The sequence below is a fragment of the Ovis canadensis genome, chromosome 7 (assembly GCF_042477335.2).
Source record: "Ovis canadensis isolate MfBH-ARS-UI-01 breed Bighorn chromosome 7, ARS-UI_OviCan_v2, whole genome shotgun sequence".
Classification (NCBI taxonomy): Eukaryota; Metazoa; Chordata; class Mammalia; order Artiodactyla; family Bovidae; genus Ovis; species Ovis canadensis.
The window spans coordinates 80,255,163-80,269,612 of record NC_091251.1 but is presented as its reverse complement, the minus strand read 5'-3'; the positions used below and the strand labels follow the sequence as shown (position 1 = coordinate 80,269,612).

At 40.0% G+C, this 14,450-nt stretch overlaps 1 protein-coding gene across 2 annotated transcripts in view; it reads left to right on the top strand.

Moving 5' to 3' along the window:
- Positions 1–481: 481 nt before the first annotated feature.
- The window catches only part of SLC35F4 (solute carrier family 35 member F4), a 31,547-nt gene continuing 17,578 nt past the window's right edge, over positions 482–14,450 (top strand). Inside the window, exons 1-3 of one of the 2 annotated variants that reach the window (XM_069596701.1) lie at positions 488–667; positions 5,528–5,825; positions 10,760–10,979. In XM_069596701.1, coding sequence (XP_069452802.1) covers positions 5,608–5,825; positions 10,760–10,979 — 438 coding nt within the window. In that variant the 5' untranslated portion in view covers positions 488–667; positions 5,528–5,607. Of the gene's footprint in view, positions 668–5,527; positions 5,826–10,759; positions 10,980–14,450 lie in introns of both variants that reach the window. The other variant, XM_069596702.1, reaches the window with a different exon arrangement.

Genomic DNA, 14,450 nt, shown 5'->3' with positions numbered 1-14,450 from the left:
GCATTCCACTCTCACTACTTTTATTCAACATATTGAATAAATCTAGCCAGAACAGAGGAGATACAACAAAGCTGGATTTTAGTGATCAAACTGTTGGAAAAGTGTATAGAAGATTTAATAGGAGAGCTAGTTGGCAGTTTTATCAGTTAGGAATTCAACAGTCAACCTTAGGAAGAAAAGGGAGAAGAAATAACACCATTTTGCTTTCCCTGAGGTAAACTATTCAACTTTAAGAACAGTTCTAATTCAGAACAGCTAAATCAACCCAAACACCATTTTCTAGTGTTCATTTAGTTAATGGATTTGTCTAAAAAGACCCTTTATCTTAGGGAACAGACTTTACCAACATAGCATTTTCCTTAGAAGCCCCTTTTGTAAAATTAGAAACAAATTCAATGAATATTCCATATATTTTACTGCCACAACATTTAAAGTATGTTTTTCCTCCAGGAAATTTTCAAACTGATCTCTTTTTTCCCAGGTACCTCCAGATCATCAGTTACTCGATGTAAACCTGGAGCCAACTGCCCCAGTTCACACAGTAGCATCAGCAGACAACTGTCCCCTCTCTCTGTCACAGAAGATTCCTCTGCTCCTATTCTTGAACTTCAGAGTCGAGGATCCTCTGGAGTTTGTGGACACAGAGCTGAGAGGCAAAACAGATCAGGTATGTGAGTGACCTCCTCTTAAATAACAGTACAGGTGGTAAGCTTCTAGCCAGCAATGAAAGATCTCACCATTGACACAGAATGTAAAGACGTGACGCTGACTCTTAGGAGTACGTGTGAGCAAAGTTTATCAAGTGGGAGGAGAAGGGAGAAGAGAAATGTATAGATACAATCCATTAATGATGGGCAGTGTACAGTGTCGCAGAGAAATAATACCAAAACCTATAGTTGGAGGGCTTAACACATGGTTAAACAATGACTTCTAGTTAAGTTTATAAGGAAACAATTTTTCTTATCTTCAAGATGGCAAAAGCCAGCACCTTTTATCTCAGTCCTGGGATTTAGTAATAGCAAGCTGTACCCATTCTGAGAAGAATAAAAGCACCAGTAAAATCACAGACTCTGCTCTTATCTTTATTAGGACTGCCAGTCCTTGGAGCCCTTCTAGTTTTCCCGATTTTATACCTCCTTCAGGACACTTCAGTTGCCTCCCTGATTAGCATTTACTATTAAATCAAGACCTTTAACCTTTCCTCACATCTGCCTGATCACTTACCAACCCCTGGAATATTTGGGTTACTGGAATCACTAGATAAATCTGTTAACTATATCTGTGGGTTTCCCAGTGAATCTATCCTTTTAAAACGTAGCTGGAACATGCATGGGACTTGCCTAGTGGTTCAGACGGTAAAGAATCTGCCTGCAACGCAGGAGTATGCATAAAATCCTTAAAGGATGAAGAAGGACAGAAGAGAGAGCTAAATAGAGAGACAGAACTCTGGAAAACTCTAAAATGATCAGAAGAGAACGAGGAACAGGACTCAGCAAAATAAAATGAAAAGGAGAGGTTAGTGATATAGGAGGTTGTTATTTCATCTAAAGTAAGTAGTGAAAAAGTATCCATTCAACTTCAAAAACAGGAGATTATTTATTATTATCTAGCAAGAGAAATTTCAACAGTCATGGGGCACAAGCCAAAACGTAGCAGTTGAGGAAGAATGTGTTGGAAAGAAGCAAACATAGTTAAGCACAGTATACAGACAGATCTCAGAGATACTGTGGGTTTGTTTCTAGACTCTTGCGGTAAAACAAACATCACAATAAAACAAGTCACATGAAAAAAATAAATGCAGCTGGGTCCACTAGGCCGTGGCCCGATACTGTTACATTTTGGTGATGGACATCATACAGCCGTCCCCAGAGATAATCTCAAGCTTCAAGTCCATATTCACTTCCTCTCATCATATGACCACACTTTTACCTTCCTGAAAAGACAAACAATTGTGTGCTAACAGATGCTTTCCTCCCTGCCTCAAAGTGTCTCTGTTCTCTTGCTTGCTAATTTGCTAATTATCATCATTGCAGGGGCTTCCCTGGTGGCTCAGATGGTAAAGAATCCACCTGCAATGCGGGAAACCTGGGTTCAATCCCTGGGTTGGGAAGATCCCCTGGAGAAGCGAACGGCTCTCCACTCCAGTATCGTTGCCTGGAGAATTACATGGACAGAGGGAGCCGTCAGGCTACAGTCCACAGGGTCGCAAAAAGTTAGACTTGACTGAGAGACTTTCACTGGCATCATTGCAGGGACCACTTCTGACTTCTGTGTTTGCTACCATTCTGATGCTGACTCCTCCTACATCCATGATTACCTCCTCTCCATCTCTTCCACTTACATTTTCAATCTCCCCTTCTCCATTTATTGCTTCAGCTTGGCCAACAATATATTAAAATCTCTTGCATCCTTAAAGTCAATAGTGACACCAGCAAAAACAACAAAATAACTCTATCCAAAACAAGTGGGTAGTGGAAACAAATCGAAAAACAAAAACCTCATAACTTTGAGAACACTAGCTTTAAAAAATAAGCAGAAGAGAAATAATTCAGGGGACCCAGGTAAATGAAGGCATAGAGGAGGTGTGAAAGCCTCTTCTAGGATCCTACTTATTTGATGAGGTTTTTATGAGAAAAGATTTTTTTTTCCCCAAAATGACAATATTTTAAAATGGAATCTCAGCAACTATTGACCCAAAGGCCAAAACTCTTTTGTAAAAAGTGAAGAAAATGACATTGTAAATCTTCAGAAAGTTTTAATTGGCTTTAATTAGTTGCAGTAATCTTATTATCCCAGTTATCTGCAGAACAGAATGTTGCAGTTAATTAAATATGGTTAATAAATTTGCCCTTTCTATCATATACTAATTACAAATCTCAAAGACTGTACCATTGAAGACCACATGTGGCATAATTTACTCTTTCTGCAACAATTTGGAAGACACCTGGGGATATTCCTAGACACCAAAAAGAAAAAGAAAAGGAGAAGAATCTAAAGAGCAGCTCGCCATGCTCTCATGAATGTTATGGTACTTAACCTCAAAATGAATCCCATGAGTTAAGTATTATTGGTGTTTGACAGAGACGCTAAGACCAGAATTAAATATATACTCAGGGCCTTCTGGTGGTGGGACTAGGACTTTCACTCATGCTTCCAAATTCCAGTGGCCTCTACCATCAATCTGTGCGACTCTAATCAAGGTTCATAGAAACAGATGGAATTACTGGTAAATCAATTTTAATGATGTATACAAAACAATAAATCTAAGCAGGACTATAGAAAATCACATTTAACTGATCAGAAAAATAAAAGAACCCTGGAGAGTCAATCTTTCTATGGTATCTACAGAGAGTAAAATTAAAGAATTGTCAACAATTCAATCTAGTTCGCAGAAGAATGAGCCAATACTATGGGAAGATTTAGGTGACTATTGCTGTCATCAAAAGTACTCTATATGCTCTGACAGTGGTACAGATGTCATCTTCAAAGGTGACAGTAAAGGCAGATGTCAAAGGGATACAAATAATCTTTGTAGAATCATTCCTCCTTTATGAACTAGTCCCTTAGAATAGTGTGATCTAAAGTGTAGTATACCTTTCTCTTCTATTAAACCTCATGCAAGGCTGCCATTCCTGCCAGGAAACTTTTCTCTAAACCATTTCTGAAGCTTCCAGTGCTTAAATGGGGAGCTCAAGCCTGAAACCTAGACAAAATGAATATTCAGAATAAAAAGTTTAGACCCTGGAGTCATACTGACTTGGGCTCAACCTTGAACAACCTTTAATACAAGTCTGTTTTTGCATCTGTAAAACGGGACTGGTAATACCCACTTAATTGGGTAGGCTTGTGTTCCCTTCCCAGCCTTCCAACACAAGAGCTCTTGTTTTGCCCTCTTATTCAATTTCATTTTTTCCCCTCTACTGTCTGTATAAACCACATGGACATAGTGAATTTGAAGACTGTTATCAGGTACAGTTAGTCTGTACACAGTTAAGGATGCTGGTGAGTGTACTTTCAGTCTCATCTCAATGTCACCGCATCACGGAAGTTTCTCCTGGTCACTACACACCTCATCTTAACAAGTGCTTCTTGTTTGCCTCCATGTGGCCTTGTATTGCCATACTCGGCCCTTCTCCCACTGTTTTAGATGTGTTTCCTGGCCTTCCTCTTGATTATGAGCTCAAGTCTTTCATTTTTGAACCCCTGGGACCTATTTAAATAGCTCCTGGTAGTCTCCACAGGACTTTGTTGAATAAATAAATAAAAGAATGCCAGTTTTCATCTTCTGGAGACTAGGCTCTGAGAATTCTGTTTATAAGACTTGGAAGTCATGTAGTAATTGCCTGTTCATCCTGCTTGATTTATACTCTCCAATGAAAAATTCGCTTTCAAGGCTTGCTATCTGCTTTCCCCAAATAAATAGCTGGATGAAAGCCTTTGCACAGCAGAGCAGTCACACCTGGGTCATTCAGCAGAGAGCCGGCAGGTTCTGAAGAGGAATGTGAGAAATCCATCCACTATCACTCACAGTCTGTGGGCTGTACCACTTGTGTAAGCCCAGGATAAACCTTATGCTTACAGGAGGTCCCTGGAAACACCATGGAATCTTAAAATTCTGTCTACCTTTCCCTGGATTCTACCATCTGGGGACTCAGGATGACCACTGCTCTCATTTAACATCCTGATAGGTATATAAATTCATTGTGTTGAACTTGTTTTCACTCTTAGGGAGAAGACCTTTATGATTGTCACTTTTGGAGAACTTCAGCTATTTCAATGTGAAAAAAAAAGCTACTAAATTTTCTTAGTAAATGTAAAAATATAAAGCAGAACTCACTGTGCTCCCAGAAATATATTAAATAGTAATTTGTTCTGAGGTAGGAGGTGACTTTGTGCAATCCAGACTTGCTCTGTTTGGGGGCACATCCTTTTCAATTTATTAGTAATCTTTGCTGCAGTTTAAAAAGAAAACTCAGTGGGAAATAACAATAAATATTTATTTCTCATTCACTTTTTATGTTAGTGAATACAGGGTTCTGAATAGGTCCTGCTCATTCTCCATAGCTGGTCACATAGACCAGCTTCTATTTGAGATTTTCCATTCTAGTGGCAGAAAGGAAGAGCTAGAGAGGTAGTGGGACCATGTGAAGCCGCTTAAAGCTTCTGCTGAGAGGTGGCACACCATACCACAGATGGTGAACATACCATCTGTTCATGTTTGTTTAGACACATCATGTGGCCAAGGCCAAAGCCTTTGAAGCTGAAATGCTCTCACAAGGAGGTGGGTAGGGTTCCCCTGAGAACAGAGAGCATCCACCAAGTTCATCAGCATCATCATGGCCTGGATAAGGGTCCCAGATACACAGTATACCTTATAGAGCAGAGATTCCAGACAAAAAATGAGCCAGTGTTATTTGTCTCTACAAATGATAGTAGGGAAAACAAAACACTGGTGATTCTGTCTGTCTCTTTGATTTCTGTTTTATAACTTGATTTCCACACATTTGTATTCCTTTCCTGTTTGCAGGGGATGATGGAGCACAGACTCATCCTGAGAACAGCGGCCAAGAAAACAGAATCAAGGCTCGCTGCCTATCCTGCACGTCCATGGTTCTGAAGGCTGTCTGGGGACTTTTGATCATCTTGTCAGTGTCATCATCTTGGGTTGGAACCACACAGATTGTAAAAATTACTTATAAGAACTTCTACTGTCCATTTTTCATGACTTGGTTTTCAACAAACTGGAACATTATGTTTTTCCCAGTCTATTATTCTGGTCATCTGGCCACTGCTCAAGAAAAACAATCTCCAATGAAAAAATTCAGGTAGGTTTCATGTTAAATGGCCAATAGGAGATGGTTTGAGATAATTTCATGCAAATATGCATGATTTCGTCTCTTTGAAAGATGAGTTGAGGAGTGTGGAGAGGCAGGATCTAAGGTCGGTAATGAACATATGAACATGAAGAAACAGAATCAGCTCCCTCCTTCCTCCAAAATCATTGTCTACAACATTCCAGGCACTGTGCTAGTGCTTTTGCAGATCTTATCTAATTATCATTGGTAGTAACAGCCACCTTTTAAGGTGGCATTAATTATCCCTATTTTAGCACAAGAATAACAGTTTTGGAGAGATTCAGTGACTTGTCCAAGGTCACACATTTGTAAATAATGGAACCCAGATTTTAATCCAGCTCACTCTCTCTCTCATCATGTTTTCAAAGAACAACCCAGGGTCTCGAGCCCAGAAAGAAGAAAACAAACTGTATTAATAAGATTCTTACAAAAACACTTGCTCAGTATTCTGGACACAGTGGTGTTATAGCAAATAAAATGACTTGGTCTCATGCAAATGGAAGTCTGGCCTTGGGATGGTTTAAAAGAAGCTGTTCTTTGCTGGCTAGGAACAGAGAGCCTTGTCTGTTGGTTTGCTGGCCATGAACTTGACAGTGCCATGGTTCTGCTGGTTGCTCTGAGTTAGACCTGGCTTATGCAGCTCCATCTTGGAGAGATTTGAAAGTTGGCTGAGTCATATCATCCAGTCCTGCGCAGCATTGAGGAAAGGCAAAAGTAGCATTTGGGTTAAAGGTCCTTTGCTAACAGACAGCTTCTTGAAAAGAAAAACCAGAATCAAGGAACAGCTTCTAGGACAGTGTTTCTGCTCACCAAGAGAAAACAGTGGGCTTGACCTCAGCAGATGGCAATGGGAGAGTGACAGCTTTTTGCTTATTCCTCCTCAGCAGAATGGCAATAAATTTGTCTTGCAGGAGCCCAAATAACCTTTCTACCTTGCCCTTTTACCTTATGATAAAAAGATGATCATTGGTGCATGGTAAGACTGTCCTTAAAAACGTAAGACATTCTAAAGGCTTTATCTTCAACTTCCAGTTTCTATCACCAGCTTGGAATTGCCCGGGAATACTGAAGTCACACTGTGAGCTGACTTTCTCTGTGTGTCTATGAACATTCTGCTATCATTAAAGCAACAAAAACCAGTTCAAAAAGAAATGTTTTCTGGTTTGGAGGAAAGAAAAAAGCTTTATATCTGTTAAGGATTGTTAAGACTAATTTCTTCCCATCAAAACAGACATGATCCTGGGGCATAAGACCTTTTTAGATAACAGTACTTAATACATGATTGCAGGGGACATAATTATCAGAATAAAGTTCTCCCTGATTGCAGATACCTCCATTTACTTATAGTGTATGTTTTCTACTCAAAGGTTCCTATGGTTTAGACACATATGCTGATTAAAAACAGCAAAAGGTTAGTATGGGAAGGAATGCCTCAGAATACCTCAAAGCAAGCCAGGTCAGTTTTACTTAAGAGAACACATTTACAACAAGAGGCTCCTGCTGATAGAAGTGTTGTTTGGAGAATGAGTTTCTCTCACACTGAACAAACTCTGAGTTTAGTGAAATCTGTGACTTGACGGGACACCTCCACCTGTTAGTCCTAGCGTGAAGTTGACCATTTCTGAAACTGAATCAAAGAGCTTTTATTTTCAAGCAGAAAACATTGTCTCTGAAGGGAATATTCTCCAGTGGCCCCCTCCATATGAAAGGTAAATACTGCCAGAAAATTCTGAGATCCTTGATCTTTATTCCCTGTGGACTCATTAACACCGTCTGCCAAGAAGTCACCCCATGAAGTTCTCACGGCAGAACAAGGGGAGAATAGTGTCTAAGACTGGAAACTGGATGTATCCCATAGCATCAAACCCTCTATTTTCTCCTTTTCTCTTGAATGGTATGAAAGCATTTCGAGTTTTTTCTGTATCACTAACATCAAAAGAATTTTCAACAAAGTATCAAAACTGGATGGTAAGGATTGTTCATTTGGAAGTAGTTTTTGATCATGCCATTCAATCATGTCATTTATATACAGTTAAGAGAATTCAATTGCCTCAGGTGAATTTGAAATTTAAGAAAAAAATTATATACCAGTTTTGATGGTATATCAAAAGAATATCAAAGGGTCATTTCTTAAGGAAAAAAAAATCTCTAGAAAGCCTGAAACTGGAGCCAAAGATACACCTGCCATATGTCAGGAAGCTAGGAAATGTGCTTAAGATGCCATCCAACATACAGAAATTGTTCTGTAACTAGTAGCTGCTGGAACAGTGATGAACATGATTACATTGTCAGTACCCCCAACTTCTAAGCTTCTTTCCAAATTTTGCCTCCTGTCAATGCTTCTTGTCTAGAAATTCTGATCTCATCATCCCAGGGAGAGACAGGCTGTTATCTGTTTCTCCACAGAAATCCATATTTTTAAAAGAAATTTTCACATTTCCTAGCACTTAATGCTGAAACAACAAGAGGTTTTACGCAGATGAGCTGGTGTTTGAATGGAGACCAATTTTAATTCTTGTAATAGCAGTGACAATGGGGAGAAAGTTGGCGCTGAGAGGAAAGGGGAAGAAAGGGTAACAAGGAGGAAGCCAGTTCTTGGAGGACAGGATAAGCCAGGCCAAGAGCCTCTGCTAGGCAGCAGTGCTATACTGGGGGCACTCTCCCCAGCACACCTGCCTCTGCTGGCTTCCCCATGGGGCAGGGTGTTTCCTTTCCTGAATCCAAAGTCTTTGAGTGCATTCTACCCAGCATGATGGTGGAGCTCTTGGTAAGAACCTGGCTAGGGCTGGTGATAGGAAAAGAGAGTCTTTAATCATAAATAGATTTGTTGTGCTTCTTAATAAATATGTATTTTAAAGGATGTTTAGAAGTTACAGATGTCAGGATAAATAAACCCATGACTCCCCACTCCAGCTCTCCTTGGCAGATTTCCTCAAGGACCAAATCTCTCTGTAAGGACAGAATACAAAGCATGTGCCTAGATACTCTGTAAAAACTGTTGCTTGCTCTGTGTGTGCCTCTGATTCTGAGTATCTCAACAGTAGGGCTTTAGAAAGGCCATCCATTTTATAATATTGTAAATCAATTACGCCTCAATAAAGCCAAACAAAGCAGAGATGCCATCCATTTTCCTGTGTGTGTGAGCATGTGTAATTTCTGTTTACTTTGCAAAAGGTTTTGCCTCTGGCTTATTTAGTCCCTTCACTGAAGTTTTGTCTCCTTCAAGTTAAAATTTAGCTTGGGGAAATCCCATTTTGATTTTATGAAACCCTTCCATTTTGGTTGTCTCCCACATGAAAGTAAAACCACAGTGTGCATGTCCATGTGTTCAAAATGGATTTTTAACCTTCCAAGAGTCACTGGCCTACAATTCCCTGTGTTCTCAGCTGCTTGGAAGCAACGTTTACTGTGGGACTTGATATTGAAGCTCATCCCCCTGAGCCTGAAGCCTCACCACTTGGTCATGCCCTCCCCATATGCAGTCCTCCTGTGGGCTGAATCACTTCATACAGGGGAGGCAAACATTGCCTGGAGATTGCTTTGAGGCAAAGTAATACTTTGAGACACAATTATCTCTCTCCAGAAAGAGCTAGAAGAGAAACCAGAAACTAGAGCTAACTAGAGCCATATAAATCGATTTATAAACATAAATGTGCAACTTGTTGCTTTAAATGGGATATTTATACTACTCTTGAAAAAAACAATGCCTGACATGAGATAGTTGCCTAACGAAAGCTTGAATGTTCATGAACAACTGACTGATAAAAAAAATGAAGCTGAATTTTCCCAGCCTGTTTTCAGTCCATAATCAAAAAGGCATTGTTATTCTATCACTTTAAATATCACCTGTATATATTGCTAGCTTCAACATTTTGATTAAAACAACCCTCTGGACAAAATAATTAATTTAGTCAGAAACCATGCAAATCAAAGATTTAACTGAAATGACTATTTTTAAGCAGTATATTCAGACAACTCCAGAATGGTCAAAGTCTGTATGTAAATGCAACTTGAATTTTATTTATTTTATGATTTGGGGCTTGTCACAGAAACTTCCTTCATTTTTTTCTGCCTTAAAAATGCTATGCTGTGCTTAGTGGCTCAGCTTGTGTCTGACTCTTTGTGACCCCATGTACTGTAGCCCACCAAGCTCCTCTGTTCATGGGGATCCTCCAGGCAAGAATACTGGAGTGGGTTGCCATGCCCTTCTCCAGGGGATTTTCCCAACCCAGTGATCAATCCCAGATCTTCTGCATTGCAGGTGGATTCTTTACCATCTGAGCCACCAGGGAAGGCCAAGAATACTGGAGTGGGTAGCCTACCCCTTCTCTAGGGGATCTTCCCAACCCAGGGATTGAACTGGGGTCTCCTGGATTGCAGGCGTATTCTTCACCAGCTGAGCTACCAGGGAAGGTGTAAAAGAAATTAGTTCAGTGGGCAGATATGTTAGAAAGAGGCGTAACGTTTTAGGAATAATGAAATACCACGCTGCGCCTGCCTCCACATGCTATGTGAGGTTGCATGATGTCTGTAGCCTATTCAGTCTGTAGCAACTGTCTTGACACTGTTGCATTTGTCCATTGGGAAAGCATCTTCTGTATCTTCGAATAGCTAGTAATTCCAGCAACCACTCATTTCTTGATTTCTCCAGGTTTCTCTAAGAATATTCAGCAAAAGCAGAATCTCACAGAATGGGTAGGAAAGGCCTGTGCTTGGGGAGATGGGAACTCCTCCATGCAACCCTTTCCACTCATGGCCTGAAGGTTCAGCCCTGGGTTCAGTAGGTTCCACACATGAATAATGGGTCTGGAGGGTTTGTACTCTTGCCTAAAAATGGCTGTCAAGAGCTAGTCCACACAAGATGTGTTAACATCAATACCTATTAACCTCTCTTTCTTCCTTAGGGAATGCAGTCGAATTTTTGGTGAAGATGGTCTGACGTTGAAGCTCTTTCTTAAAAGAACTGCTCCCTTTTCTATTCTGTGGACTTTGACTAATTACCTGTATTTACTGGCTTTAAAGAAGCTGACAGCCACGGATGTCTCTGCTCTGTTCTGTTGTAACAAAGCCTTTGTCTTCTTGCTGTCGTGGATCGTGCTGAAAGACAGGTTCATGGGAGTGAGGGTAATAGCACGCTTGATTCGATGCGTGAGGCTGCATTTAATCATAAATCCTTGACGTTGGGAGAGCTGCTTTGTTTTGTGGAGTTTTCGCAAAACTTATTTGGTTCTGAGTACAGATTGAAATTTGAAGATGTGCTAGAACACCCAGGCAGTTACAATGTCATGAGAGGATAAAAGATTGTTTCCATTGGGCAGTCAGCTGATGTCAACAGGAGGCACTCAGGGAAAATAAGTTCTTTTTTTAGAATTAATGGTATGATCGACTCCTATTGTACTTGGGGAAGAAGGGTCTGAGAAAATTAGCCACAGTAAAGATTATGATTTGGTGTGTGTGGTTTTTTTTCCCAGTCAACATGTTTGGACAACTCATGTTTTTTGCACCCCCCTCCCATGGATTTAATTAATATTGGTGTAAGTAGTAAGATTACCAAACAGTAATTAAAGTCACCAGTAATGGCACAATGCTGTTAAAAGTGGCTATATATCTAGTATGACTAATCTAGAAATGGAACTAAAAACAACAACTTGTACTTTGGGATACATATGCTTAAATGGATAGCATTAAACTTCCACCAACTGCTTCAGTTCTGAGTTTATCCCTTTCAGAGATATTCTGGATTTAAAAATAAAAAGTTTTTTGTATGTTTGACCTTTGTTACATTGATTGAGAGCTATGCAGACGTAAGAAGCCAGATCTCATTCATAATCTGGCATGTCACTATGATGAAAATATTGAGTAAATAATTCTTTAAAAGGAGATCCAAACAAAGAGCATTTTTCCAGAAAATAAACATCACACAATTGCTGTTATTCAAAAGAGATGTCCAAGACTGGGTTGAAACATTTTTTTGCTATTGCAAACTATTGCCCTGTTGCAATGATTCCAGCGTCCTTGCCTCGCTAAAGGCTGAAATTCACATCTATATGAGAGAGTTTTTGATGGCCGTCATCCTGAAAACATTTACTTAATAGCCGGTTAGCTAATTCTGGTTATATCTTTGGAGATGCTGCTCAGAAATTCAGAACTGAAACTTGACACAGACAAGAAGTGGAAAGCTACAGCAGAAAACAAGATGAACAATTCTCAATCAGCCCACGATGCCACACGGCTATACCAGATACAGCCTCACACCCATTCTCCACTAGCTAATCTCAGACATCACACCCAAAAGGCTTAGCATAGTGGCATTACTCATGAAGCACTGGCTGTCTAGTGTCAGGAACCCCAACGAGTCCTTGAGAACAAGAATCTTCTTCACACTGCCCACTGATCCATTCAGCGGGGGTTGACATAATTTGTGGGGCCCAGTGAAAAGTGAAAATGCAGAGCCCCTTGCTGAAAAAAAATTGTGAATAATTACAAGATGGCAACATTATGGGGCCCAGTGCATCTGTACAGGTCATATACCCATGAAACTGGCTCTGTCTCTGTCTCTAACACCTAGAACAATACAAGGGACAAAGTAGGGACTGTACGTATTTAGGGATATAGTGAATGAACTCAGACTTACAAGATCTTTCTCATTTCTATCTATCATATGAGAATCACCCCTGAGAATTTGGAAATCTTTTCAGACAAGAGGGAAGGAAAGGAGATTTAGGGGCTTTCTGGTTTTTCAGTGTAATGTGACTACCAAAAGGAAATAATACACCCACTTTAAATTTGCTGTTGTTCAGTCGCTAAGTCATGTCCTCATTTTTGCAACCCCATGAATGGCAGCATGCCAGGCCGCCTTGTCCCTCACCATCTCCTAGAGTTCACTCAAGTTCATGCCTATTGTATCAGTGATGCCATCCAACCATCTCATCCCACTCCAGTATTCTTGCTGTGAGGACCCCATGAACAGTATTAAAAGGCAATATGATGCTATTAGATTTACCAGTAAGGAAATCAGTCGTATTAGAATGAATGAATGAATCTTATGTAAGAGGTCATATAAAAAAGACAACACTTATTTGAGGTCTTTTAGAAGAAAAAACCCAGCTGTGTAACTTATATTTAAATGGCAGATTTAGGAAATCTACCTAGAAGTTACAAAGCATACTATTGGGCTAGCAAAAAAGTTCATTAGAGTTTTCCCATAACATGTTACAGAAAAACATGAACTTTTTGGCCAACTTAATATTTTAAAATTGGTATCTGTGGTGGGTGAAATGGTGGGCCCCCATAAGGTGTCCACATCCTAATCTCCAGAACCTACTAATGTGACCTTACTTGAAAAAATAGTCTTTGCAAACATAATTAACTTAAGGATTTTTACAAACAGGAGATCATCCTAGTTGATCTGGATGTCTGCTAAATCCAGTAACAAAGTGAAAGTGAAATTGAAGTCGCTCAGTCGTGTCCAACTCTTTGCGACCCTGTGGACTGTAGCCCACCAGGCTCCTCTGTCCATGGGATTCTCCAGGCAAGAATACTGGAGTGGGTTGCCATTTCCTTCTCCAGGGGATCTTCCTGACCCCCAGATTGAACCCAGGTCTCCTGCATTGCAGGCAGACACTTTACCCTCTGAGCCACTAGGGAAGCCCGTCCAGTAACAAGGTGTCTGCTAAATCCAGTAACAAGTATCCTTAGAAGAGACACACACAGGAAAGACACACAGAAGAGGAGGAGCGATGTACCCACAGAGACAGAGATTGGAGTGATGCGGTCACAAGCCTAGGAAAGCTGGGGCAGCACCCAGAAACTGGAAGAGGCAGGAATGTATTCTCTCCCAGAACTGCTGTGGGGAGCATGGTCCTGCCTGATTTTGAACTTCGGGCCTCCACAACTATGACAGAATAGATATTTGCTGTTTTCAGTCACCAAGTTTGTGGCCATTTGTTACAGCAGCCTCAAAAAACTAATACAGTATCTGTTAGTAATGAGAAGACCTGATAGAAAAATTAAGTAGCCAATAAGTAGTTGTTAATAAGTACATTACATAAATTAAGACATCATAGGTGATAAAATGGTGAGTATTAATGTCAGTCATGCTGGAGAAGTCAGGAATTTTTCTTTTAAAATGATAGGAGGCACTTCACTTCTGACTGTGAAAGTGTTAGGAAGTTTTTAATGCCATATTCTAGAAGAACGTCAAGATGTAATTTTAATAATGTCCATAATCAGGCCATGGAATATAAGAAGCACTAAAACATACTCAGCATTTTGCCTTTGACCATATCAACAATTCTTTTCCTAATAAGACATATTGAGAACATGTATAATTAGGTCATTTGAGAAATCAGAGGAGGGAAAATAGAATACAGACAATATAAACGCAGCTCTTATTGCCTATATCCATAAATAAGACACTGCCTGTACATGCCACCCCACTTGGACTACTCTTTTTAAAAACAGTTAAAGGATTGCTTTCAGTCATCAAAACATATTTCTGACTCATCCTAAGTCTGCAGTAGTTCAGAAAAAGATAGTTTGGGGGTTATAATTCTCATTTGCATGACCCAAGAATCATCACCCTTAAGGTGAAAC